Here is a 25,845-nt window from a genome sequence, read left to right as displayed (position 1 = left end):
AAATGATTTGTGGCCCCCGTTTTCCTTTTGTGCTGCTCGAAATAATAGTACACCACTTGTACATGGAAAAGAAACCAACAACTGCTTTCACACACTCCGTATTAAACCAGGCAGTAAGAAAGGTGCTCAGATTCAGAAGATAAGTGGTTGGAAACACATCTTCTTCAACCATTGTTTTGCTATTGGCAAAGGCCTAAATGCGCCGATCTCCAGGCAGTAGTGACAACACGTAATGTAACAGAAAGTACCAGCTAACATTTGTGTGATTCCAGTCTTCACAAGCTTTCTTCATGCACATTACGACATTAATCATGGCACTTGAAGCAAGCAAAAGTTTTGTGTCAAAGTGTTATAAAATGCTGTTCTAAGCAACATGTACTTCAATGAACTATTTTACTTTACTGAACATTTTTTTTGAACACCTGCAATATTTCAGCACCCGTAATAAACATTAAGCATTTCTTGCAGGCTTCACACGTCCCTCATTTGTCATTTGATAATTCCAGCAATGCCATGTTCAGCAAGTACCAGCGACTCCTCTTATGAATGTGCACTTGCTACATGTTTCTGTGCATGTGTGAATCAGCTAGTGTCAGTAATGCAAAATAAAAGCTGGCAACAGATTTGAAACTGTAAGATTAAAACAAGGCTGACAGTTCCCGCCTGCTAACTTCACATGTCACTGCTCTGGAATCAATCACCTGTGTGTTGTTCCTCTGAAAGAATTAGCCATTTTTGTTCTCTTTTTATAATGCAAGATTGAGTGCAATACCCTGATGGCCAAGGTTTGTCTTTTCTGCATGTATTTTTCCTGGTCATGCAATGCATCCCATGTGTATGCATCCTTCTGCAATGTTTTAAACTGAACGTACTGTGTTCTGCCATAATCGAGGTTCCTTTTTTTTTTGCCGCATCTCATACCTTGTTAACCTTGGAGGATGCTATGGAGGCAATCCAAGCGGAGCTGGTTTGAACTAAAACAGTGGCCCCCTCAGAATTTGTACGCCAATAGGAATGTTCATGTGCTTGTACTCTGCTTCGATGGGCGCTTACAAGATGACGCTTATCACTTGCTCCAATAAGCACTAATCTTTCACGTTTTGCTACACATGCGAGCCTAAAGCACCGATGCAGTGCTGAGATATAGGGAAAAATAAGAAATGCAAAAAAGGTACCAGGTATCGGCTGAATGCATTTTTTTCGGGTTTTTTTCCTAATGAAATCAAACAATGTATACTAAATCCAATGTCAGAGTTCACTTTCTTCGTCTTCAGATTTCGCTATTGTGTGTCGGCCTTTTCTTTTCACGTAAGTTCAAATGTTTACATTGAAAAACAAAACCTGTCATGCGTAAAATGCAAAAGGTCTGCTATTATTTAAGGTTTTGCCTTTTGGTTACTGATTTCTTTTCAGTTTAAGTGAATAGCGCACCACAATGTTTCTGCTTTCGACCCTGTATAGATTTCACTGTGTTTTGTTATAATACAATTATCAAGTGTGAGTGAAGAAGAAGCAATCTTTGTGCCCAACCTCATTCCCTTGTCAGTCTTATATTTTTTTTTTCTAGAAAGGCTTTCAGCAGCATCTGTTGGTGCACAATTACTTTTAGTACGAACCAGCAGGAGAAGCAGCGACACAAAAGATTAAAGGTCACACAATAATCTTACCAAAATTATCACGCAGCAGCATTTGATGAGTATGACAGTGCAGCATTCTCATGAAAGTAAGATAAAAACTTAACAAAGGGTATTACACAAGCAATGCTTACATGCACAGAATATTCAACTTTCCCATTTAGAAGTTTTAATATCTGACGCTTTGCCTTGAATTCTGCATTCACACCAACAACCCCATTGTGTAGTATATGTAATAAGTCACTCGCACACAAAGTGCAGCACTACTATAGCACCACCTTTCCTAGCTCTCAGGCTCTGTTGTGGTTATTGCCATCACCAAGTGTTTTACTAGTTCCTAACAAGCAACATCAAATAGTTCATTTTTTGCAGCAGTTGTGGGAAAACAATAAAGCTGCCCTACTGTCACCTGGGTTGCTCAAACACTTTCCTCAGTCAGTAAAAACAGGTCCTTTGCATGGAATACAAACCCTTGCAAGCCAACAGGCGGAAAACACTCGTGAAATTTTGATATTGTACTTATCAGTTCGGGTGTGTGAGCTACCCTTGCAAGGCAGTTTTTGTTCACATATTGGCATGTTTAATTATACACCCGCACCAGAGCTGGTTAAATTTCCTGCCAGAATAGTTGTAGCTACCCTTATTATGAAGCAGGAGCATAGATGCTTAGGATGACTTCTTCCCGGTCAGTTCTTGTGATGTGCGCCTGCTGTACATGTTTCTGTCCGTTCTGCAGGCAGGTGTGCGCATCGTGAAGTCACCACCTTCTTGCAGTTTACTTAAGGGCTGCTTTTATGCAATAAACTGTCGCAAAGAGTGTGCATCCTGCAAATTCCTTTGTCATTTAAGCTGGCCTCCTGCTGGTTCTTCATCTTTTACCTCTGGCGGAGGACTGAGAATCCTCGCCAGAATCCAACCACAGAGTGGAGTTTGGAAGGAACACTGAGGTCAACTTCATCCAATTTTTGTCCCCAGTAAAAATTAATTGTATGGCTCCTTTTGGGAACTTTGATGTTTGTTTGGCAGTAAAAAAAATGCCCTTATTGGCAAGAAAATTGGTCCCCCCCCCCCGATAAGTTGCACCGAAAGGTTAGTTCTCCCATGAGACTTTGGTCGAAGTATCAGTTTTTTTCTCTCTAATTCAAACTCTTGATGTAAACAATGAAAAGGACTTCGTGATCGCCACTAGGAAGTGATTGGCACTGTAACCTAGCTTCAGAGATCCACATGCAAAAACAGTCTTGACATCATTGTAGTTTGCGTACGAAAATGGTTTTCTATACTTGTATTACATTTCTTTTGTTCACTTTTTTTTTAGCTTGCGAAAGTTCAGTTCTGAGTGAAAATGAATTTTTTGTTACTAGAACATGACAATCTATCAATACAAGCTAATTTAATTTGTGCTCAATGTCTCTTAAACGTTGCCGCTTTTCCTTTGTAATACTAAAACACTTCATTCAGTGCCCGACTACTGGGAAAAGCATTGCGTGGCTATGACACAGCTCACTTGGTTCCTACAGCAACCCACGTGAAGCTCCACGCACACTGTTGAATCAAGCAATAAAAATGCTTAGTCTTGTTACTGTGGTGGATGTTTGCTTCTGTCTGTACACTTTGCTGCACTGACCAGCATTAGTAGGAAAAAAGCTAATTAAAAGCAGCATTGCTGGGTGAGGAAAGAACTCAAGACGCAGCATGAAGAGCTCATCAGAAATAATTTCATTTCAACATGCTTGCAAGGCCCGAAACTTTTAAGTGTAGCAGTGTTGCTTGATGAAGCTCACACAAGCTACTTTAGTAATCACCTTAGTACTCCAACACTGCTCATCAACATTTTTATATAGGTAAATTCAGGTTTGAGTTATACCATTACCCGCTGCAGTGGCTCAGTGTTTACGGCGGTCAGCTACTGAGTCCAAGGTCGCAGGATTGGAAGCATTTACATTTTGATGGGGACGAAATGCAAAAACAGTCATGCTGTGCGATGTAACACACTAGGTGCTCGAAATTAGCCCAAGCTCTCAGATACAGAAATTAGGATGGGCGAGTAAAATGAAAAAAATAAATAATATTGCCCAGCCCACATCACTTAAACCACAACGGGTGACTCATCCTTCTCCTTGATCCCTACAACCATAGCATAATTTGGGTGTCCACCATATGCCATAAAATTATTGTGCCACCGCTTTTATCGTAACCACACCACCCCCAGTCAATAACATTCATACCATAGTGGTTAATACCACACAGCAAAGGTAGTGGTAAACCTTCATGTCATTGAAGTGCACTTCTGTACATGGTTTCCACATTTCACTTATGTACTATGCAGAACTGTCCTGAAAATTTGCAAAGTTACTTAAAGCAGAGCAACATCTGTACAGAGGAAAACCAAAACGACCATGGTAGAAGCTTACACACGCCAGCGTTTGCCATAACAAAAAGATAGTGCAGCTCACCTTCAATATTTAGTTTGTTTTTAGTGCAAAAGCAGTTCTAGCCGCACTACCCCGGTTTCATTCAGCAGTGTGTCTGTGTGAAGCCTCTGAGTAGCAAATGTAACTAGCCCACTGGGTCAGTGGACACCTCAATTGCCCTGTGAGTAGGCAGTGGCATTCACCAAAAAATTCAGGCAGTTACTCACCTTTCCTTTTTTAAAAATAGGGGAAGGTTTAGACTGGACTGATTTTGAGGAAAGGAAAAGTACATAACTGGCTCCCTGGGTCAGTGGACACCTCAATCCTGTTTTAAGGTACCTGTGGAAGTGGTGCCCACCTGCAAATAAATGTGCTTTTGCACAGTATTTCGTGCTTAGCAATGTTAAACTGCCAGCCAATTTCGGTGCAGTGCTTCGCACAGTCTAGTATCAAACGCAAGCTATATGCCGACAACTATAGTGATTCCAAGAACACAATCAGAGCATACTGAGTTCCTTAGAAGCTCAAACGAAGTGGTCGAAGGCTGCATAAAGATGGCTTTAACTGATCAGAATAGAGCTTTGATGATCTGCTGGCAGTTAGACCAATGCTTTCTCACTTTCCAAAACCACACCACAATGTCGTAAATTCTGTACACGTCTCATGGGTTAGAAAACATTCTGTCTTGTCGCATATAGCTATGGTATGGGCTAAGAGCAATGCTCTATGAAGGGCCCTGACGGGTTTCAAAGATGTGAGGCCTTGCAATACCTGATTGCAGGGGTATTCCTGCACATTTTGAGATAAGTTGATGGCACTGACAGAATTGCTGCTTATAAAAATGACAGGCACATTGATACAGCTTCCATGGTGTTGAATTGGCAGATGAAAAGGATAAGGAAAAGACTACAGAAATAACACACTTAAACCTTGTCTAACTAAAATAGCATGCAAGCAGCAAAAGATCCAACAGTCAACCAGCTATACACACTGACAACCCCCAAACACACAACACAAAGGAACCTGGCTGGACTGATGAGCTCAGGAAGTTTGCTGGAACAAGGCAGTCGTAGCTGGTGCAAGAGAGGAGCCACAAGAGGTCGCAGGATGTGGACTCGTCATGCATCGGATTTGCTGCTGTATTTGCATAGACTTATTTTACACAGCTGATGATATCAGCCGGTGCATCTAAATCTTTCACCTTTAGCACCAGCCGCCCACTGCTCCCAGCATCACTGATTTTCTGGACATTCATACAGTAGAGGGACACACATAACAGTTCCCACCAGCGGATAGTCTGGTTTCTTCACAAGCACGTACCACTATTACCACAGCACACTATCACTAGTATAGACAAAATGCAAATTATAATGAAAAATGGGAATACTTAGATAGAGAGGACCTAGTAGTAGTGCTACAAATGAAAAGCAGCCATGACTGTTCAACCTATATTAATTAAACACTTCTTGTATCCATTTTATCATCTGCTCTGCTCTATTTTTGGCTCATTCAACAACGCTCACGCGCGAAATACCAATTTAGCCCTCTGTGACCGAGGCCGCGTCACAAGTATTCCCACATCTCTGTGTGGCACACCTAATAGCTATCGGCACTGATAAACTGATCCGATTAAAAAGAACGGCGTACCGATCGCACTTTTGCAAGTGCTTGCTACGTTCATTGAAAACAAAACTGTGCCCCACTGCACGCGTTCGTCAGGAAAATACATGCTCAAAACCTTTTTATAAACTCATTTAAAGCATTAAATAGAACACAGCGGAGGTACTGATATTGCAGACCAAACGTTACGAACTTTTACACTTTCTATGCTTACGGCAGACCGCAACTCAAGTAGAGCGAACTAGTTCATTCTAACTCTGCTTTCGACACATTGTGCCACATTCTAATTTCGCTCTAGTTTTAGCTCTACAACCTTGGTCTGCTTTTCCGCCCTCGACAGCATTATGCCAAAAACTAAGCATGCTTCAAGAAGCAAGAGCAGCAAGATCTGAATGCCATCCCAACAAAGCGAGCACAAAATGGGACGCATTTATGCGCTTTGAACGTACACTGCGCCGCCTGCAGCATGCAAAATCAGTGCCACGCGCTTTACGCTTTTGTCATCCCTGTTCGAACCGCCAGCAGTGCAATGCGTACACTGACGCGTATTCGTACATACCTGCGGCGCCTGCAGCTGCCTTGGTCGCACATGCGTAGTCCTAGCTCACTATATGAGAGCAAAATAAAGGCTGCCAGAAGTTGACGAGCAAATACACACCGTGAAGCTGTTCCCGTGTCCCTCCAAAGACCACTCCCCGCGGAAACAAACTTGGCGCCGACCCGCAACTGCCGTCCTTCGACACCTTTCCCCGCCGTATAAATCAAGTTAAAAAAATAAAAACCAAATATAAGTTTTGTAGTTGTGGCGTCATCTCTTGACAATAATTTAAACTTTCTGTGAGTACTTTAGGCAACAATTATGGCGAAGTGTAGGGTACACTTCAGTTGTACCTAATGTAGGTGTAATTGTTGTTTTCACATTTTCTAAGCGGAAAACAGACTTGGAGGCAAAATTTTTGCAACTTGCACAGTTTTTTAGATGACGTCATTGCTTAAAGGGCGCCATCATCGCCGAAACAGCTGATTGTTCTCTGAACAAAAGTAATTTTATTTAAAAGACGTAATTATCACTGCACACACTTAATGTAATATCTAGATGCGTAGTAAGATCAGTTCAGTACGATCTCGGAGATGACGCCGCTGATACGAAGTGTTGAGAGGCGTCAGTCGTGATAACTGGTTCGATGCGGATACGTCTACCTCGGCGGACCACCGATCTGCGCCTCGTTCGCGCGCTTAGCTGCTGCAGATGACATCATGGAGCAAGTAAGAGTGAAGAAGAAACCTAAAAAGAAACAACATTCTGGCCAGCCTCAGGCTTCCACGAGCTCCGCATGCGAGTCCAGCAATCTAGCAGTGACAAGTGCAAAATTGGACGCCGAAGGTGCAGTAGCTTCGCAATCGTGCGACGAGAAGAGCGTTGTTTACGCGACTCCCCAGCCGTCGGCCACTGGTGATAACTGCGATGAGGCAAGCGGCGCTGCTCCTGAAGGTGTGGATTCATCAGCGTGTATCGATGGCACCGATGCAGTGCTGCCCAGCTACCCCGCAGAGGCCGTTACGGAACAACAGGACGATGGCGAAAGGTGCCCGGAAGAGCTCAACGCCGATCAGGTAACGGAAACAGTCACGCTAGCTGCCCCCAAAGTACCAACTGCTCCAGCAGAAAGTCTCGATAGTCACTACGCTTTCCCAAGTTCTTCTCATGCCGCCGCAACAGAGCGTTGCCAGGTTGGTGATACCAAAGCGCCCGCCGCAGTCGCGGTTCGCAGTGACGATGCGCTCAGTCGAAACAGAAGCATTGGCAAGTTGTATCCGGAGCTTTCGGAAATACGCGACAATCGAGAGTCTATGCGCCCGTTCACGGAAGACCAGATACTCATGCTGTACGAAAGCGCCTGGCTGAAAGCGAGAAAAAGCATAGTTGCGGAATTCGTGACCCTCAATGAAGAGCGACACTTGAACCACCACGAGCTCTACAGGCTTCTAGAAAATTACCTGAAGTCCAGGGAGCAACTTGCCTCAACACAGTCTGTTGTGCGCAGCTTACAAGAAGATGTCGCACAGCAAGAAGCATGCCTGTGGGATATTGTGCCGGATGTTGTTAGTGGAAAAGGGAGGTGCGCCGACAACAAGCGAGTCACTGGCGAGCATTATTTTCAGCGCGCGCTGTACAACAATGACGCGGCGTCAGCAATGGCGTCGTCTGCGCAGAAGCTGCTCAAGTTGCTTGGAGAAAAGCATGTCTTGCACATGCACAATGCTCATACACAGCGGGTCCAGATCGATTACTATTTCCAGCTGCTCTTGGATGCTGCTCCTTTCCGGGACATGCCAAAGAATACTCCTGTCAGCAGTGGAACGCAGCCGCAACTTGCGGGCAGTGTTGCTGAACTGAGGACATGCATCAGTGTGCTGTATGTGTTTTTGAGGAAGGCCGTGCAAGATGATGTGTTTGTGAGTGACGTGCAATCGTGGTTGCGCATGCTGGGAAGCCTGCTCTTACGAGTGGCTTCCTTGGCTGATCACTTCTTCCTGCTGAACCATGTGGTGCGGTGTCCACCAGGAATCCACAAGTGGGCCATCAGCCTAGTCCAGATACCAAGCCCCATGCCGTGGCCTGAAAACACCGATTGGCGCCAGGCTACGGTAGGCTGCCAACAGCTGGACTATGCGCTGGCGGCATTGGCCACCATTTTGCTGCCAGTTGAAAGCCGCGCAGAGTACCTTCAACCCCTACAGAGCGCCTTAGAGGCAGCCTCCTGCCACGAGCCATGGGTTGTGCTGGACTCTGATGGTGAGGAAGATGATCCACCTTCAGTGGTCTACTGGAGGGAGAACGACGTTGTGGCTCTGCTGAACCAGGTGCCCTTTGCAGGCATCTTCCAACATCTCCTGTTGGTGGTGTCCGAGGACTACGACGCAGCCAGAACTTCCGAGCAAGGTGTTCTCAAGCTGATTGCAGTGGCTTCGCACTTGGTCTCAATTTTCCATACTGGCCTGAAGACGTTTAACCACTCGCGTTACAAGCAGCTAACCAAGAGAATCAGCCGCTTGATTCGTCCACAGTTCAGTATGTCTCGGACCATTGGAAGAGCTTTCGGCTCACGCAAGGTGCAAATGACACGGCCATTCTGATGCGCCTCCAAATTGAGTATGATCAGTTCTTCCTGCGTGCAGTCAACTGCATATTCTACTCGCAGAGCACAGGCGCGTGGCAGTTCATGGCCGTCCTTCCTTACTCTTGCGTGTCAACAGTTATGCTATGGCAGTTGCTGTGGCTCCTGCACAATAATTACGAAGAAAAGGTGCAGCAGACCCATCTGTCTCCGAGCGAAATCTGTGAACAGTTGCAAGAAAAAGGGCAGAAGCAGAGCTTTGAAGAGAAACTGTGCTCCATGCCTCAGTCGGAGGTGTACTTCTTGCTGACTTCATTTGCTAACATGGCTACCTCCAGAGAAGGGGATGGCCGTGCTTTCACTCATGTGGTGGCCCTGGAAGTCTTCCAAATCACCTACCTGAACCGCAACCTGAGGCAGCTGTTTGCCAAGGAAGGACGTGATCTGCTGTCGTCCCTAGCGCAGAAGGAGCCGTGTGTTGTGTCAGTGCTACTGGACGCTATCGATGACCACATGATGGCACTGGGTGTGATGGCTTGCTACCTGATGCAGTCCATGCCCCTGCACCTGTGGGTTCCCGACAAGCAAGACTTGGACGTCATTTCTCATTTCCTTCTCTATTACCCACTTGACTCGCCCCAGAGCCAGTTGGCTCGACTACTCATCGAGAACCTCAACTACGGCTTCAATGAACAGGGCCAACTTTCTCTGCAACACTGCCTGCACCAACAACTTGCACTTCTGCTCCTCGAAGCCTACAATAAGCTGTGCGTTCCGTTTGAGGCAGCTGGCTATGTCTACAAGCAGGTCCGTTACTTGTCGTATCTGGCAACGGGCACCACTGGCGAGACTTCAACGCCCATGGGCTTTGCTGCCTGGGTATGGACAACCCTCTTCCAACTCAAGCTGCATGCATTTGACAGCAACCACGAATTGCAGCTGCGCCTTGTCATGGATGAAACTCCTCCGCCAGACATTGCACCAGATCTCGAACAGTGCGAGTGGCTCCACCCTCTCCTTCGGGCTAGCAAGGACCTGCGCCCTCCAGCTCTCTTTCTGTCGGTTTCTATCGGGACTATTGGTCACTACCGAGAACAGGTGCTTGGCACTGGCCTGAAGCTCGTATCAACACTGATACTCAATGAGCAGCATGCAGCAGCCGTGAAATGCATAGGTCATATCTTGCCACTCTTCTATTTGCATCAGGACATGTTTTTAGGCAACCAGCAGTTCCTGGAAGATTTACAGCGCTTAGTTTTGGCAGACAACACGTACCTGGCAGCAGCCAAAAGTCTTGTGGGGTCGGAACAGCAAGGCACTGTGCTGAAGGAGCTTGCTGCTATGATGACCTGCCTTGTTCAGCAAGCCAAGCGCTGGGGCCTTCCATCACTTCCCATCAGGCTTTGGACAGCACTGCTATTCCACCTTCCCGACACCCCCATGCACAGAGCAGCCTACAAGCCCAAGGGCCGGGAAAATGTCATGCACCTTCTTGACGTTGTGGTACAGCTGGCCTACTTTGAGGCAGACTGTCTTGACAGTGTGCTGGCACACTTTACAGAACTTCTCGCCACCTTGCCAGCGCCCACAGCATCACAATCCATGATGAGGTCAGTGTTCTCCTACATGCTTGGAAGCCAAAGTGGCTCTTGGCCAGCGATGGTGCCCTTCCAGTCGGCACCGACGTTCCCATGGTTTTCCCTGGCAGGGATGCTTGCAGAAGCTCAGCTACCAGAAGTGGCCACTGCCTGGAAGTCCTTGCTGTCTGCCATAGCAGATTCACCCCAGGTGTCCATGGAAGTCCTCGTCAAGAAAACCATGCAGGCACCCTTGGATGTCCTACTGCTGTACCGATGGGCTTACCAGGCTCTACAGACTGATGCAGACCATCCCGCCTTGCCCCTTATATGGCAGCAATTTTTTTCCCTCTATCTGCAAAGGTGTCCCAATGGTAATAGTGCAGGCCCTCGTTTCTTTGAGAGCACAAGCTATTTCTCTTTGCTGAAGAAAATGAAACGGCGGCTGAGTGAGTTAGCAGACCATAGCTACCAGCGGTGTGCTAACACGGATGAAGAGGAACCATCAAGAGATCTGCTTGAGAGGTTGTTCAAAATGTACCGCACTTTCAGTCTGTGGCTGGAAGAGCCACGCCTTCAGACTGCCAGCATTGACTTCAGTGCCCTGCCATCTCAGTACTGCCCCGATGCACTGTGTGCCATCATTCAAGGAAACTGCCAGCTCTGGCACGAGCTTGTGTCTCTGGAGGAAGGACAGCGCAAGCTCCAGAGCCTTCAGCAGCTTCCCCAGCGACCGAGTGCCAGCCGCCCCTGCAGAAATCAGCAGCAGCATTGTGAACAAGCCCCCGAAGAACGCATCATCTCTCGGCTCAAGACATATGAAGGCCTGATGCCAGCGCCTTCCATGCCAATGCTTCGACCAATCATTCCCGCCGTGCCTTGCCTTGCACCACAAGTGCGAGAGTTGGTGTCTGCGCAGCTTAGGGTGCTAGTAGGTGAGGCGAGCACAGTCGTTGGCCGGCTGGACAAACTGACCTGCTTGGATCACATTTGCCGGGAGGAACTGTTACCCATTCTCTATGACAACGTTGCTGCGTTTGTGCACCTGTCCGTGCCCTGTGACTACCGTGAGGAGTGCAAAGGCCCGCTACACCTGAGGCTGCAGTACTACGAAGCAAGAGAGGCCCCCGACATTTCGCACAAGATAGAGAAGAACAGGACCGAGTGGATCGCCACTCTGACAGAGCTGCAGCGTGCTCCACCACATGCCAGTTGCTGCGCACAAGTGCAGCTGGAGGCCTGCCTCACTCAGCTGGTTCAGCGGCACCGTCAGGCCACCCCAGGCACGAAGGAGGCACTGCAGAAGCTGGGCAGTGAAGTCTTCTTTGATGTGGTCGGGTTTCTGCACAAGGAGATGGTGCAATACCTTCCTACAAGACAGTTTGTGACCCTCTGCTTGGACATGGTGGGAGAAGAGTTTGTGGCCAACAGGGCTGATCAGTGCCTGCCTGTGCTGCAAGCGATTCTCAACGACCCGAGCATGGTAGGCCATGTGGCTCCTTTCTTCAGTCCAGGAGCAGCAAATGAAGAACAGTATGCCCTCATGTACCAGTCCGTAAGCTCCTGCATCATTCCAAGCCTCTACAATGCTGTGTTTGTGATGCTCTCCAAGTTTGATCTCCCTGGCTGGCTGATCAGCCACGAGCCCAGCAAGGCTGTGCGACAGCAGCTGCTAGTGGCCGTGGAGAAGGCACTTTGCAAGTGTGGCATCAGTCCGCAAGCACCCTTGTTGCCGCTGGTCGAGGTATTCCACCTTCATCTCTACAGCTTGCTGCAGTTCCACTTTCCTGAGCACTACGCGTTCGTCCTTGCCATGCTGCTCAGAGGCACAGAATCCTGCTCCATTGCCGTGACCACCTGGGGCGTGTTTCTGCAAGCACTGGGTTACTGCATGCCTGACAAGGTAGTGAAGACTTACGATGAGGAGTATGCAAAACATCAGTGCCTGTTGACATTGGCTGAAGCTGGGGGAAGTATAGACACTACAGCAGACCACTTCACCGGCCTAAGAAAACCTGACGCCTCCACAGCAAAGAGTGGCTTGTATGGTCGAGTGAGGCCGTTTCTTCCAGTGCTACCCCGTTTCTTCAGTGTCATCGCACACTGCTACATTTGGGAAAAGCTCAAAGCTCCTAGTGCCAACTTGCAAGAGGCTGTAAACATTGTGCTGCGGCTCTATGGACCCTGGCTGGAACTAACCGACGGCAAGAGTATGTGCCTGCCGTGGCTCCCTGGAGACACAAAAGATGCTAGCTGCATGGCAGACTCACTTGTTACTGTACTGGCCTTCTTTCATCGCTGCTGCCAAGATGCCTGGAATGTGAATGTCCTGTCTCTTGCTTGGCAGCACTATTTCATCAAGTATGTGTGGACCAACCCGCCAGAATACATTACCACTGCTGTGCAAACTGCATTTGCCACATTGCCTTGGTCACAGTTTTGTCCCTCCACAGATGACATGAGGCTGGCTTGCAAGCTTTTGGAAGCAAAGTATTCTGGCCACTTGGATTTCCTGGTCAACGTGTTTACGCAAGTGCAGTGGAAGGAACGACTGGACGAAACCCTGCAGCTGGCAGCTGAATGTGTAGTGGAGTACCACTCATGTTTTGCTGAACTGGTTGTCAGCCTTGCATGGCACCAAAACATGTCTGCATTTGTGGCCACCACTGTTGGCCCACTGCACGAGCACGAGTGGGGCATGCTGCCTGTGGAACTGGTCAGCCTTGTCCAAAAGAAGCTTGCCTGCAACTGTGATGTGCGCCAGCTTCTGAAAGCAAGCCCCGGAACAGACAAGACAATGCTGGACTTTGTGGCCACCCTGTCGTGCATGTCACCCGGAACCAAGAGAGACCCAAACAAGCAGCTTTCGTTTGTGACCACGCTCGTTGGACTGTATGGCCCGGCCCTGGAAGCTGCCGAAGTTCAGGACGTGACCATGCTCCTGCCGCAGCTGCTCGACCAGTGTCAAATGGTGCAGGGTTCTGTGCCTGTTCTGGGGCGCGCCCTCTCTCTCCTGGACAGTGGCCGCAAGGGCAGCGCGCAAGAGCAGGCACTGCTCGGAGGCCTGCTACCCTGGCTCGACGAACGTCCGGGACATCCAGTCCTGCTGGCTGTGCTGGCAGCAGCCTGCACCAATATCGCGTCAGTGCAACACCTTGTTTGCGTGACGGAAGCCTGCCTCGCTGCGTTTTTCGAAGAAAACACTGCGGCCGACGGTGGCTGGGCGCAGGCGGCAGCCGCTTTCCGGGTTCCCGAGCTGACAGTGGCCGACTTCCGGGAGCAGTGTGCTATGCAGGGTGCGCATCTGACCCAAATGTGCTATCTGATGCACTGTTTGCCGCAGTGCCGCTCTCCTGAAGACGAACGTGCTCTGCTGGACCAGCTGGCCGACTGGGTTTCCCAGGGCCGAGCTGGTGGCGAGTCGGAACCCAAGCTGCTGCTGCTCTGGGCCAAGTTGCTGACCCTGAGCCTCCGTCAGCTTGACTTTGGTGGCAGCCCACAAGTGGTAGCTCGCCTCCTGGGAAACTTCTGCGCGACGTTGGGTGTCCTGGGTGAAGACCGTGACACAGGTGGCTTGCTCGGAGCTCTGGGCATGGGCCGCCGCTCAACGGTTTCTGTGCAGTTCAGGTTCTGCTGCCGTGTCGTGGCTGCTTTTGTGGCTGCGCGGCTCACTGACAATGCAGCTGTGGCCAACCAGATGCTCTCACGACTTCAGGTCCTACAGACCACCAAAGCATACCAGCCCCTGCTGCAAGAGATCCAAGAAGCCCTGAACATTGTGCAAGACACTAGTCTCACTCTTGGAGACAGCCTGCACATGATTCAAACACTTGTGAATTTTTTCTACTGTGAAAAGGCTTACCTAAGGGTCCTCTTCTTTGGCACTGTGTAATGTTTGCTGGAGCTGACTCGGGGTCGAGTTGTCTGTGGCGATGCGAGGGCGTCTTTTATAATTGTAAAATTCTTAGATTGCAGTGCAGCGGAATGCTCGCAGTAAGAGATTTGTGTGCAATCCTTCGTACCCATTTGTTTAAGTCAGGCCTGGCTTGTTCTTTGTTTGAGGTGTGATAAAATTGACAAAACCTGCAGGAATATTGAAGCAGCAGCTATCGTAGCAGAGGAACTCCTCTAAAATTAGCTATCGTCACACACCAGAGGCACCACCATTCTGTTAAGTCAGAATATGTGTGTTGTCAGTGTTGCTGTGCAATGTTTTTATTTTGCCACAGATCACATGCATATAAGCTTAAACCTTTACTTGTGCGACAACTGAATTGAGAAAGAGCCTAACATGTGTGCGAAAATAACCGGCACCTAATAAGTTACTGTGTCGCATAATGAAATTAAGTGCCTCACGTGCAAGCCTTGTTTTTATAATACAACGCTTTACTTTGTACAACTGAATGTCTTTTACGAAACTATAAAAAGCAACTGGGAGTTGTCTGTTAATGCTGTGTCTAGTGTTTGTATGGAAATTTCACCTCTGTAGCTTTGCTGAGCACAACTGACCAAAAACGCATCCTTGCACTTCTATACACACTCTTCTGGGTGGTTCTCCTCGTACGCATTTTGTTGCCTGCATGTAATTATAGTGGACTAAAGCCTCCAGGTTGGGCATCAACTGGTAGCTTGCTAATCAGCTGTCAAGACTGCGGATCATTTCGTGCTGGCGGGGTGGTTATGTGAAGGTGTCTGCACAGCGGTCTTCCATTCCCTTGGCCTATGTAAGAAGCAGCACAGCGGTGTGTCACTAATAGAATCCACAGAAAGAAATGTGTTATCTGAATCTAGTGTTTACGCAGCACCTTATCAGAACAGAGGCGCATGCCTGGAGGCATGCCAGTGTCTCTCTTCAGCTCGAGAGCCTCTTCTCGTCCCAAACTCATGAGCGCAGAAAAAGCCACCCCTATGCATGTGTGACAAATATGCCCTGCATGGTCACATTCGATGAGTTCCAAGCTGCCAGGTTGGGTGACATGCTGAGAGCTTGGATGATGCTGGTACTTCCACAGACTTTAGTTTCCAATAGCACATGTGGAATTCTATTAAGTGGCTAAGAATTTATTTCGGTTGGCAAGGTGCAGTCTGTTTAGATTCCGGAATGACCTACTCTAGACTTAGAGTGAGGAACTGGAACATCAAACTTGTGGCACAGTGGACATGCTCGTGTTCACGCTTGGTCGTACAGCAAGCGCCTTGGAAGGATTCACCATATAGGAGTGCTGGGTTGCCATGATGTGAAATATGCCATGTTGCCTCGGCTAGGGAAGCATATCTAGGCATAGCATATGGGCACATAGACCTCGTCCAGAGTCGTGAATAGAGTTGTCCATCCAGTGACACTGGGTAGCCTGATGCAAACTGGCATGTGTGCAAATTGGGCACACAAGGAACGACCAGGAGTGAACTGCACACAACACTGCTCTCAATTCTGTGTTGGGAGCAACACACAAAGCCATTGCTGGTCTTCTACACTGAGGCACAAAATGCTCGAAAGGCTCGATGATTACCACAATCGAATTACTGGTCTACCTGCTTAATGCAGCATGGAAACAACCTGTACACATTACCGCCACAGTGCAGCAATATCCAATTTGGACGCCTGGCCTCACTTGTGTTTAAATAAATGACAAGTGATAGCTGACACATTAAAATATTTTAGACAGATACCCTCGAGTTCTTGACAAAACCGGCTCAGCCAACTTTGTTAACTGCATTATACGGCTGGCGTGTATTGACCACTGTGCCACATAAGGCACCCAAGGAAGAAAGCCATCCCTGACACCAACTTGAAATCCACTTAGCATGGATGGTTATACTGGTTTCAACGCAACACAATGCCAACAGTAAGACCTAAGGGGACTCTTAAAAATTAATGTCTCGATGATTGATAGCAAAAAAAGTTAGCAGAAATAATGAGGGGAGGGAGAGATGGGACAATAAAATAGAAATAATGGGAGGGCCAGTTTTAAATCCCATGCAGCTCTTATTAGGCCTGCAGGCTTGTTCTGAGTGAGTTTTTCATCTGTTGTGCCCCTCGAGCTTGACTTCACATACTTAATACTGTGTCTAATCTTACTTGGACTGTTCTGGCCTCTATTTTAGGACCTCCACAGTTGCACTCAACACAACCAGGAACATGGCAGCGGCAGCCAGCACATGTCTAGTATTTTATGACCTTAACATTCACTACAACAGGCAACACTACACAGAAGTGGATATTGAAAGGAACCCTTGCCTTTAGTTGGCCTCTCTGCTTAATTCACAGTAAGCAAGTACTGCTTTTAAATGATGCACTGAATACACCTTGGTACACTTCAGGTCGTACTGAACCAAGTGGCCCAGCTTAAGGCCAGAACAGGGCCCTGAGGCACTGCAATGGACAGCACATTAAGTGACACAAACGAATGCAGCCAAATCTGCTGAAAAACAGCAAATACGAGACTACAGCAAGCCTGGCCGCCTTCTCAGTACTGTGACACTGAATGGAGCTAATTTTTAGCACCCACAGTAAAAAGTCTATAGCTTGATCTGCTTAAAAATTGTGACCAGGTAGCTTTAAATATTTCTGCACAAGCATACTGCCACATATAAATACATTTACTTTTACATGTTGTAAATGTAAATGTAATGTAAAATCGGTGCATCTTGACTTATCGGGAAGCATTAATTCTTTGCTCAGCCTCAGCTACCGAAGGCATCCGCTAGTCTAAGTTTTGAATTGTGACAGTCTCTATCGCATTGATACTTAAAAACTTGATTACTTTGCTAGGGTAATGCAGAGAAAAGGGTTGATCACATTTTGCGAATAAGGAACCAATTAAGAACAACTTTAGTGACTGCATTAAATGTTGAGCACTTCAGAGATCTTTATTGCTGTTTAAAATGTGTACACAAAGAAACATGAAAATGTGTACAACAAATAAACAAAAACAGACAACAAGAAACAAATTAAGAAGAATTTGACTCTCTCAAGTGCTAAGAACCTCTGTTATCAATACATGAACTTTAATATGTGTACACAAACTTTAGTGTACAGTGAAATAAATAAACATGTACAACTATAAATGAACAAAAATGCGCAACAAGGAACTAATCAGGAACGATTTTCAGTGACTAGCTTATATGCTGAGCAAAATTTATTGCGTGATTTTCAATGCAGTTTAAAAAGTGCCCACAAACTTTAGTGTACAATGCGATAAATATAAATGAACGAATGTGTATGATAATAGGAACAATCTCAGTGCTCAGCACATTGTGATACAAATTATAAGAACGATCAGTGCTGAGCACATTGTGACCTTTAATGTAGTTAAAATTTGTTAAGATGTGGACACAAACTTTAATATACAATGCAAGAAACAAATGTGTACAATGCAAGAAACAAAAACACACAAAAATGCACAACAAAGAACAATATCAATGACTAGCTCATATGCTGCCCACTTAGCTGTGAGTGCAGTTCAAAATACATGTACAAATCTTAGTGTACAACAGAACAAACAAAAATAGCAAAGCTTTATGCATAAAAATAAACAAAAACGCACAGCACAATCAGCTGTCACAGAACTGAGGACAGCTTAAACATGGCTGAATCATACGAGCCCGGGCTCTTCCTGCCTGGACAGCATGGGGCCGACCTGGAGCCTCATGTGGCCCGGTACCAGTGGACCCAGTATGTGTGGGTTGTGGAGACTGCTGCCAATAGACTGTTGCCGAAAGACAGCAGGCACCCCTGCAGGAGGAGCCGAGGCAGGCACTTCAACTACAGCAGAGGACAGATCCTCAGCAGCAGCAACAGCAAGACAGCACTTTCAGCGAAGTCATTAGCTGATCGCTATATTTTCCATATTTCCATATTTTCTTTTGGTAGCTACCGAGATAAACACACACCCGCCTGTAAGATAAAACAATTTAAAACGAAATTTTTTTACAAAGAACTTTGCTTTCCCTTTGCAAGTAGTAGGTATGTCTGCAAAACTTGGCATTAGAGACACGACGATGACTGCCCACTGCCGAGGGCATTACGACATTAACTGAGGGGAACAGGTTTTCTTAAAACTGTATATTTTAAAGCGCTAAAGTCCTCTTAAAATTAAAACTATCAATAAAATGCAACTGGTGATATCTATAGTGCTGATACCATATCATATATCAACCATATCATGCCAGCCACCACATTGCTGATGAAGGTGCCGCTGTCAGCATGAATAAGAATGGAGGCAGCCTGTTTTTTCAGCACACTTTAAAAGAGAATGAAAAAACAGTATTAAACCACACAAAGGAGATGCAAGAAAAAAAATATTAAGGCACCTCAACTTTCTTCTAACAAAAATAGCCCGCTGTGTTCCACTTAGCCTTATCATAAACTGTATACCCGCTCTAGGCGAAGCAGCCCAGCAGCCAGCAGACTGCAAAGTTTAACACACCAAGGTGTCACCATCTGGTCTGGCCTTACTTTCCTTGTTACTGCAAAATAGCATTGTTACCTGTTTGCCACATTATACGCGTCCCACCCAGGTCCATTTCTGCAATGACCGTTAACATTAAACGTGCAACCATTTAACACGTTACATGGACCATGACCAGGGAATATGCCAGGCCATCTGTATCATCTCAAGCTAAGGCGATCAATCATGGTCAGTTCAAACCCAGCAAGCACCATCAAAACAGCAGTGCAAAAGGTGGAGTCAGTGTTCACCTTCACTAGGAAGCCTGTCCCCTGTAGAGATGATGGCAGCACATCATGACCTGTTCCAATGCAAAAACCAGTAGGAAAGTTCAGCTGGCCAGCGGCTCTTTTGGAATCCGGGAAGCCTTTTGAATGCCTCGATGATTGCACCACGAAGCGGTGAACCTGCATGAGTGAGAGTGGGTCAATACATGCTGCAGCGAAGGGCACGTCAATGTAGGGCAACCAAAGTGAAATCTGGCCTGGCATGAAAATTAATGTCGCAGCTGGAGTTCCAGCCAGTCAGTTGTAGGTACATCTCTTGCGAAAGCAAATCTGGTGCGAGACAACCCACTTGTGAGGATCCTAACTAATATCAACTTGTTTATAGAAAATTCCCAGCTGGGATCAGTGGGAACCAATTGGTTCCATATCGTCCCAAATGGGAATTGTTCCATGAACCAGATGGGACCAGTTAGGATATTCACCTGAAAAGATATTAACAGCAAAAAAACTTTCTTGAGACTAGCAAGGCAAGGGAACAAGAGTGCTGCCTCCTGCTGCTGTCATTGCACTGAAACAAGTGAGCCCTGCCACCAAATGTAAGTGGTGCTCAACGATCGAAGTCCACCCTAACTTTGCGGATTGCCACTGACCGACCTCTAACAAAAGCATGTGCCAAACTCACCACAATGAGCCAGGCAGTCGGCCATTTGCTCCAGCAGGGGATCTAACCCCTTCGGAAACTTCTTAGACTCTTCCCAAAGGGGTCCTGCAACATATGAAACAGCAAATTATGGTGCATACAGTGTCATTTGGCCCTTGCCAAATGCCATGCTCCCTTCTAGGATGCTGCACACAACAGGCCTCTGAATAACAGTGCATGAACCTGTGTGTGAGTGGCAGATGGATTCAACATGCAATGTCAAATGTAATGAATAGAAGGCATCACAAGCGCTGGCAGAAAAAAAAAACATCCACCCACTCTCACCTTCTAGCAGGCATAGCTACGGCGAGTGGTAAAACCACCATACAAGCGAAAAAAAATTGGAGGACGCTTAAGCTTCACCTTTCAGAGTGGAATGCGACAGCATGTTGCAGCACTGCCAGGGAGTCCATGGAACACCATTGCCCGTTCGGCGCGAAGCCTTGCCAGTTAGGTTACTCTGCTACGTACAGTGAAATGGACGCGCGGAGCGGCAAACCACATAGAAGCGCTGCCAGGTGCCTTGCCAAAACGTACGGGACTCAAGTTGCAGTCGTAGTTGGTCGGCACACAGTTCTCGACAAACCTGATGCCACAAGTGCCAGCATAGCTTCTGCGCCGAATGAACGGCCAGCAAGCCACAAGCTTCGTGATGAACACGCTTTGGATGTGCGCTGTGTTGTTCGCCGCTCACCGCATGATTCCTGCGTGCCGCCCCACTGCGCCTGAACGAAACGAGTGGGAGGGGCTGCCGTCGCGAGCTAACTGTTGGGGCAGTGGCCTACATGGTGAGGAGGAGGAGGAGAGAGAGGAGGAAATTTTCGCTCACAGCCAACGCCTCCGACAGCGACGACACCGGCTTTTCTGCGACACGGGGCCCTTAACGGCGTTAAAACTGACAGCACACCTGGCAGTAGTACCAGCACCAAATTCCACGCCTGCGCTGTGCACAGTGCACTGTTTGTAGCACCAGAACTCTGGCAGAATGAAAAGCTTCACAATTCACTGTGCTGATGAGCAGGAGATAGGGCAAGTAAGAAAGAGCAACGAGTCAACTCCCAATATTGCTCCTCAGCTACATCAAAAACCAACAGCACTGGGTATGAGTTACAAAGTTTATATTGTTACGTGGTCCAGGAGGGAACGACGCGAGAACGCCCGGGCACAGCACACAGGTCAAGAGCACAGGGCGGCCCACACAGAGCACCAGGCACAGAGCACAGAATCCCAGAGCACGCGTGCCTCCGAGAGACTTCATTCATCTCTTCTTCTATCCGTTGCATGGCCCCCGGTAGCAAAAAACACCGTCTCGGCGGAAATTAGGGCGGAGCAAGGGATTGCGACACATAGGGCTTGAGGCGAGAGACGTGGACAACGTCACTCTGAGATGCACCGGAGGTGGTCTCCGGAAAGGCCGGGGTAATCTCGTAGGTGACGGCGGTGACCTGGCGGAGCACACGGTATGGGCCAACATAGCGGGACATTAGTTTTTCGCAAAGCCCGACACGGCGTGTGGGCGACCAAAGCAAGACGAGGGCTCCAGGGGAAAAAGTTACCATGCGGTGGCGGCGGTCGTAGTAGTCCTGCTGTGGGGCCTGCGAGGCTTGTAGGCGGGAGCGAGCCAGCTGGCGGGCGTGGTCGGCGCGGGCAATAGCGTCGTGGGCATATTCAGATGGCGGGGAAGGAAATGTCGGAAGCAGCGTGTCCAAAGGTAATTGGGGTTCACGACCGTACAACAGATAGAATGGGGAGTAACCGGCAGTGTCATGACGAGAAGAATTGTAGGCGAAGGTCATGTATGGAAGCGCAATGTCCCAGTCCCGATGGTCCGGGGAAACGTACATTGCGAGCATATCCGTGAGAGCTCGGTTGAGGCGCTCTGTAAGACCGTTGGTTTGGGGATGATAGGCGGTGGTCAGCTTATGTTTTGTTGAGCAGGAACGGAGAATGTCGTCGACAACTTTAGAGAGAAAGCAACGGCCGCGGTCGGTGAGAAGTTGGCGGGGTGCACCATGACGGAGGATAAGGTCGTAGAGGAGAAAATCGGCCACGTCGGTAGCAGTACTGGTGGGGAGGGCCCGCGTGATGGCATAGCGAGTAGCATAATCTGTCGCAACGGCAATCCATTTGTTTCCGGAGGTGGACTTTGGAAACGGGCCCAAAAGATCCAAGCCAACACGATAGAATGGCTCAGGGGGCACATCAACAGGCTGGAGCAAACCTGCGGAGAGCATGGCGGGACGTTTCCGGTGTTGGCACTGGTCGCAGGCACGAACATAGCGGCGGACGGACTGGTAGAGACGGGGCCAAAAGAAGCGACGACGCAGGCGAGACACCCAGATGTCCAGCAGATGTCCAGCACCCCCGTGTCGTCGACGACATGACCCAAGATGGCGAGTTGACGGCACGCGAAACGGCACTTAGACGAGTTGAGCTGCAGGCCAGCATGACAAAAGAGGGAAAGAATCTGAGAAAGGAAAACGAGGGCGAAAAGACAAAGACGTCATCGAGATAGCACAGGCAGGTGGACCACTTAAAGCCTTGCAAAAGAGCATCCATCATGCGTTCAAATGTGGCTGGTGCGTTGCATAATCCGAAAGGCATAACTTTAAATTGATAAAGGCCATCAGGAGTCACAAAAGCGGTTTTCTCATGGTCCTGTTCATCTACAGCAATTTGCCAGTAGCCGGAGCGAAGATCTATGGACGAGAAAAATTTGGCACCATGGAGGCAGTCAAGCGCGTCATCGATACGCGGCAGGGGGTACACGTCCTTTTTAGTGATCTTATTCAGGTGGCGATAATCAATGCAAAAACGCCATGAGTCATCCTTTTTCCTGACAAGGACGACGGGTGAGGCCCAGGGACTGTGTGAGGGTTCGATAATGTTTTTTTCTAGCATTTTAGTAACTTCCGCATTGATTACTTGACGCTCGGCGTGAGAGACCCAGTAAGGGCGGCGGCGAATGGGAGGGGCATCGCCTGTTTCAATGCGGTGCCTGACGGCGAGAGTTTGACCCAGCGTGGTGTTGTTCACGTCAAAAATATCCGAAAAAGATTCAAGAAGGGCACGAAGCTTGGCAGTTTGATCGGGATGGAGGTCGGTAGCCATCATGGTTGTGAAGGTGTCGGTCGACAGAAGAGACTGCCGGCGCGGTGCGGCGGTTTCTGGAACTGGGGTAGCGGGCAACGTAGCCACGTGGCAAGGAGCGAGAGGGGATAGCGTAGCGACGCAGATGCCGGACGGTAGCACTTGAGAAGTGAGGCCGAAGTTGAGGAAAGGCAGAAAGAGGGCGTTGGCTTGGATGGTGGCAATGGTATGAGGTAGGGCAACGTTACGGGTCAGGAGGAGGTCAAGATTGGGAGTAACGAGATAGTCGCCATCGGGAACTGGGCGAGATGGGGTCAATGGAACAAAAGAGGCGGTTCGGGATGACAGGTGAGCATATGCGGTACTGAACAGTCGCAGTGATACATCAAGTGGGTCTGCATCCAGCGCTGGAAGGGCGAGGTGTAGAACACCCTCCAAGCAGTCAATGAGGGCGGAATGGTCAGTCAAAAAATCTAAGCCGGGGATAAGGTCATGAACACAGGTGGTCAGCACGGTGAACTGAACTGGTATACTCTGGCCGGCAATAGTAACGCGCGCGGTACACATACCGTCCACAGCAGGCGTGCCACCATCCGCGACACACACACGGGACGTTGCAGGCGTGAGGACTTTGCGGAGGCGACGGCGGAGGGCAGCACTCATCACTGATACATGAGCACCGGTGTCAATCAGGGCGCGCACAGGAACACGGTCGATAGTGACGTTCAGAAGATTAGGTCGAGTGGTCGAGAGAGGATTTGTAGTCCGGGTCGTTGATGCAGCGTCACCTCCGGGAGCTGCATCACTTAGTTTTCCAATTGGGAGCGGCTGCGAGAAGGCGACAGGGGGGAACGAGAGCGGCGGCCCTGCGGGGACGGAGAACGGGAGAATCAGCGTGGAGGGGGTACGGCTGGTGCAGACGGTTCAGACGGGGCGCGGGTCGAGAAGTTGTGGGATGAGGCGGGACTGTAGAAGGAGGGGAAGACGTTGCGGGGCGTTGAAGACCATGGACTGCGGCAATGACGGGCGATGTGGCCAATGCGAGAGCACCGGAAGCAAATGGGACGGTCGTCCGCCGTGCGCCAGTCATTGGGATTGCGGGAACGGGGCAGAGAATAATAGGTGCGACGAAAAGCACAGGGAGGGGGCTGGGGGGTGTCCGGGCTTCTGATGGCGCACACTGCCGGAGCGAGGTTCAGATGAGCGAGTTCCTGCCGTACGACGGCCTGAATCAGCGACACAGCAGGCAGGGTTGTATCAGGGACGGAGGGCGGGGAAATCACAGGTGCGAGGGCCTCCAGTTCACGTCGGAAGATCCGGGTGACTGAATCGGTGACGGCAGGGGCGTCCGAGGGCGTGCGGGATGGTGATCGGTGGTCCTCACAGGAAGATGTCGCGGCCGTGTTGGGAAGGCGAGAAAACGACGGCGAAATGCGGCGGCCTTTGACTTGCTCAAATCGACGGCACTCGTTTATGATGGAGTCAATTGAGGTACAGTCTTTGCTAACAAGCAAGTGGAACGCATCGTCGGCAATGCCTTTGAGCACGTGGCCCACTTTATCGGTCTCACTCATTGCGGCGTCGACCTTGTGACAAAGCGCCAAGATGTCCTGAATGTAGGCCACGTAGCTCTCGGCAGAAGATTGTGCTCGAGTAGCCAGCTGTTTCTTGGCGGCGAGCTGGCGGTCATCAGGTCTACCGAATAGCGTCTTCAACTTTTCCTTAAAGGTGTCCCAACTTGTTAGCTCTTCCTCGTGGGTCTCATACCATACGCGCGCCGTGCCATTGAGGTAAAAGATGACGTTCGCGAGCATTAGCGTAGGGTCCCACCTGTTGTAGTTGCTGACACGCTCGTAGATGTTAATCCAGTCTTCGACGTCCGAGCCATCTGTGCCGGAAAACGTGCCGGGGTCGCGAGGAGGAGCCATGATGACGAAAGGAGTGGTAATGGGGGTAGTGGGGCTCCTTGACCGGCCGGGTTGAGCCATGGTGGTAGTCCAGGCCTGACGAGTACTACGAAGCTGTGTGGTGGGCGCAGCGTAAAATCCGCACCTCCACCAAAGATATTACGTGGTCCAGGCGGGAACGACGCGAGAACGCCCGGGCACAGCACACAAGTCAAGAGCACAGGGCGGCCCGCACAGAGCACCAGGCACAGAGCACAGAATCCCAGAGTACGCGCGCCTCCGAGAGACTTCATTCATCTCTTCTTCTATCCGTTGCAATATTAACATCACATGCACAAGCACGTGCTAAATGAACCTGTAATCAAAGTGCACTTGCAGGAGGCTTAACCGGCAGCATGACTATCTGCCGAAGCCACTGCAGGGAGGTCCGTCGAACAAGTCAAGCAGGCCGCAACATGTTTGCTAATGTGATGGGGACATGTTTGATATTAAAAATCCTTCATGGACTGTTATACAGTATTGTGCATTTTTATTGTGAATATTTTAAAAACCTTTCTCACCTCAACCGCTAGCTCGTTTGCGGTGAAACTGCACATAGAGCTTGCGTATTATGGTAACTTTTGTATCGTAGCAAGTTTTACAACGGTACTTACTTAGCTGAGCTGTGCATGATGTGAAAACGTAATCGTTGGCGTCGAGATCGGCGAACCGAAACCTGCAAACGGTGTTTTTTCGCTGGGGCGGCAGTGGTGCCATCTGGTTTCTGCTGTCACCCTTTGATTCTTTTGGAGTGTCACGAAAGCAAATGATATGAGCTGAAATGGATAAAGTCACTCGGCAGAAAAGGACATCAAACAATATTTTTTGGCCCCGCCGCGGTGGCTCAGTGGTTAGGGCGCTCGACTACTGATCCGGAGTTCCCGGGTTCGAACCCGACCGCAGCGGCTGCGTTTTTATGGAGGAAAAACGCTAAGGCGCCCGTGTGCTGTGCGATGTCAGTGCAGGTTAAAGATCCCCAGGTGGTCGAAATTATGCCGGAGCCCTCCACTACGGCACCTATTTCTCTCTTCTTTCACTCCCTCCTTCATCCCTTCCCTTACGGCGCGG

At 48.9% G+C, this 25,845-nt stretch overlaps 1 protein-coding gene and 1 pseudogene across 2 annotated transcripts in view; one reads left to right on the top strand and one right to left on the bottom strand.

Annotated features, from left to right (window-relative positions):
- Positions 1 to 6,671: 6,671 nt before the first annotated feature.
- Positions 6,672 to 14,813, top strand: LOC144111894 (ectopic P granules protein 5 homolog; annotated as a pseudogene).
- Positions 14,814 to 17,796: 2,983 nt separating this feature from the next.
- The window catches only part of LOC144111869 (uncharacterized), a 43,337-nt gene continuing 35,288 nt past the window's right edge, over positions 17,797 to 25,845 (bottom strand). The window contains exons 6-8 of one of the 2 annotated variants that reach the window (XM_077644897.1): positions 19,724 to 19,807; positions 19,066 to 19,221; positions 17,797 to 18,129 (exon numbers count right to left, since the gene is read on the bottom strand). In XM_077644897.1, the coding sequence (XP_077501023.1) occupies positions 19,109 to 19,221; positions 19,724 to 19,807 (197 nt within the window). In that variant the 3' untranslated portion in view covers positions 17,797 to 18,129; positions 19,066 to 19,108. The remainder of the gene's footprint in view (positions 18,130 to 19,065; positions 19,222 to 19,723; positions 19,808 to 25,845) is intronic. The other variant, XM_077644896.1, reaches the window with a different exon arrangement.

This window comes from Amblyomma americanum, unplaced genomic scaffold (genome assembly GCF_052857255.1).
Source record: "Amblyomma americanum isolate KBUSLIRL-KWMA unplaced genomic scaffold, ASM5285725v1 scaffold_12, whole genome shotgun sequence".
Lineage (NCBI taxonomy): Eukaryota > Metazoa > Arthropoda > Arachnida > Ixodida > Ixodidae > Amblyomma > Amblyomma americanum.
Note: the sequence above shows the minus strand (reverse complement) of the source record. Positions and strands in the feature narration are given on the sequence as shown.